The sequence below is a fragment of the Pterocles gutturalis genome, unplaced genomic scaffold (assembly GCF_000699245.1).
Source record: "Pterocles gutturalis isolate BGI_N339 unplaced genomic scaffold, ASM69924v1 scaffold10046, whole genome shotgun sequence".
Classification (NCBI taxonomy): Eukaryota; Metazoa; Chordata; class Aves; order Pterocliformes; family Pteroclidae; genus Pterocles; species Pterocles gutturalis.
This window is the reverse complement of record NW_010103035.1, coordinates 5,048-5,407: the sequence shown is the minus strand read 5'-3', so window position 1 is coordinate 5,407 and position 360 is coordinate 5,048. Positions and strand designations below refer to the sequence as shown.

Here is a 360-nt window from a genome sequence, read left to right as displayed (position 1 = left end):
CCGAGGAGTGGTACAAGTCCAAGGTGTGGTGGGAGATGGGCACCCAACAGATGGGTGGTCTGGCTGTCCCCTCCTGGGGTGTCACCTTCAGGCTGGGGTTGACGTCCCTCGGGTTGGGTGGTTCTTGGTGCTGGTGACGGTCCCCTCCTGGGGTGTCACCTTCTCAGCACTGGGGTTGACCCCCTGGGGTTGGGTGGTCCTTCTTGGTGGTGACTGTCCCCTCCTGGGGTGTCGCCTTCTTGGGGCTGGCATTGGCCATCCCAGGATTGGGTGGTTCTTGGTGGTGGTTCCTGGGGTTTGGTGTCCCTGCTGTCCTCACTCATGTCCCGTGTCATGGTTTGGTCCCCATGGGGAGCAGGA

The 360-nt window shown here is 62.2% G+C and overlaps 1 protein-coding gene across 1 annotated transcript in view; it reads left to right on the top strand.

Moving 5' to 3' along the window:
* Positions 1 to 8: 8 nt before the first annotated feature.
* Positions 9 to 360, top strand: part of LOC104471259 (glial fibrillary acidic protein-like) — a gene marked incomplete at both ends in the record, with an annotated part of 3,082 nt that continues 2,730 nt past the window's right edge. Inside the window, one exon of the mRNA XM_010086531.1 lies at positions 9 to 23. Coding sequence (XP_010084833.1) covers positions 9 to 23 — 15 coding nt within the window. The remainder of the gene's footprint in view (positions 24 to 360) is intronic.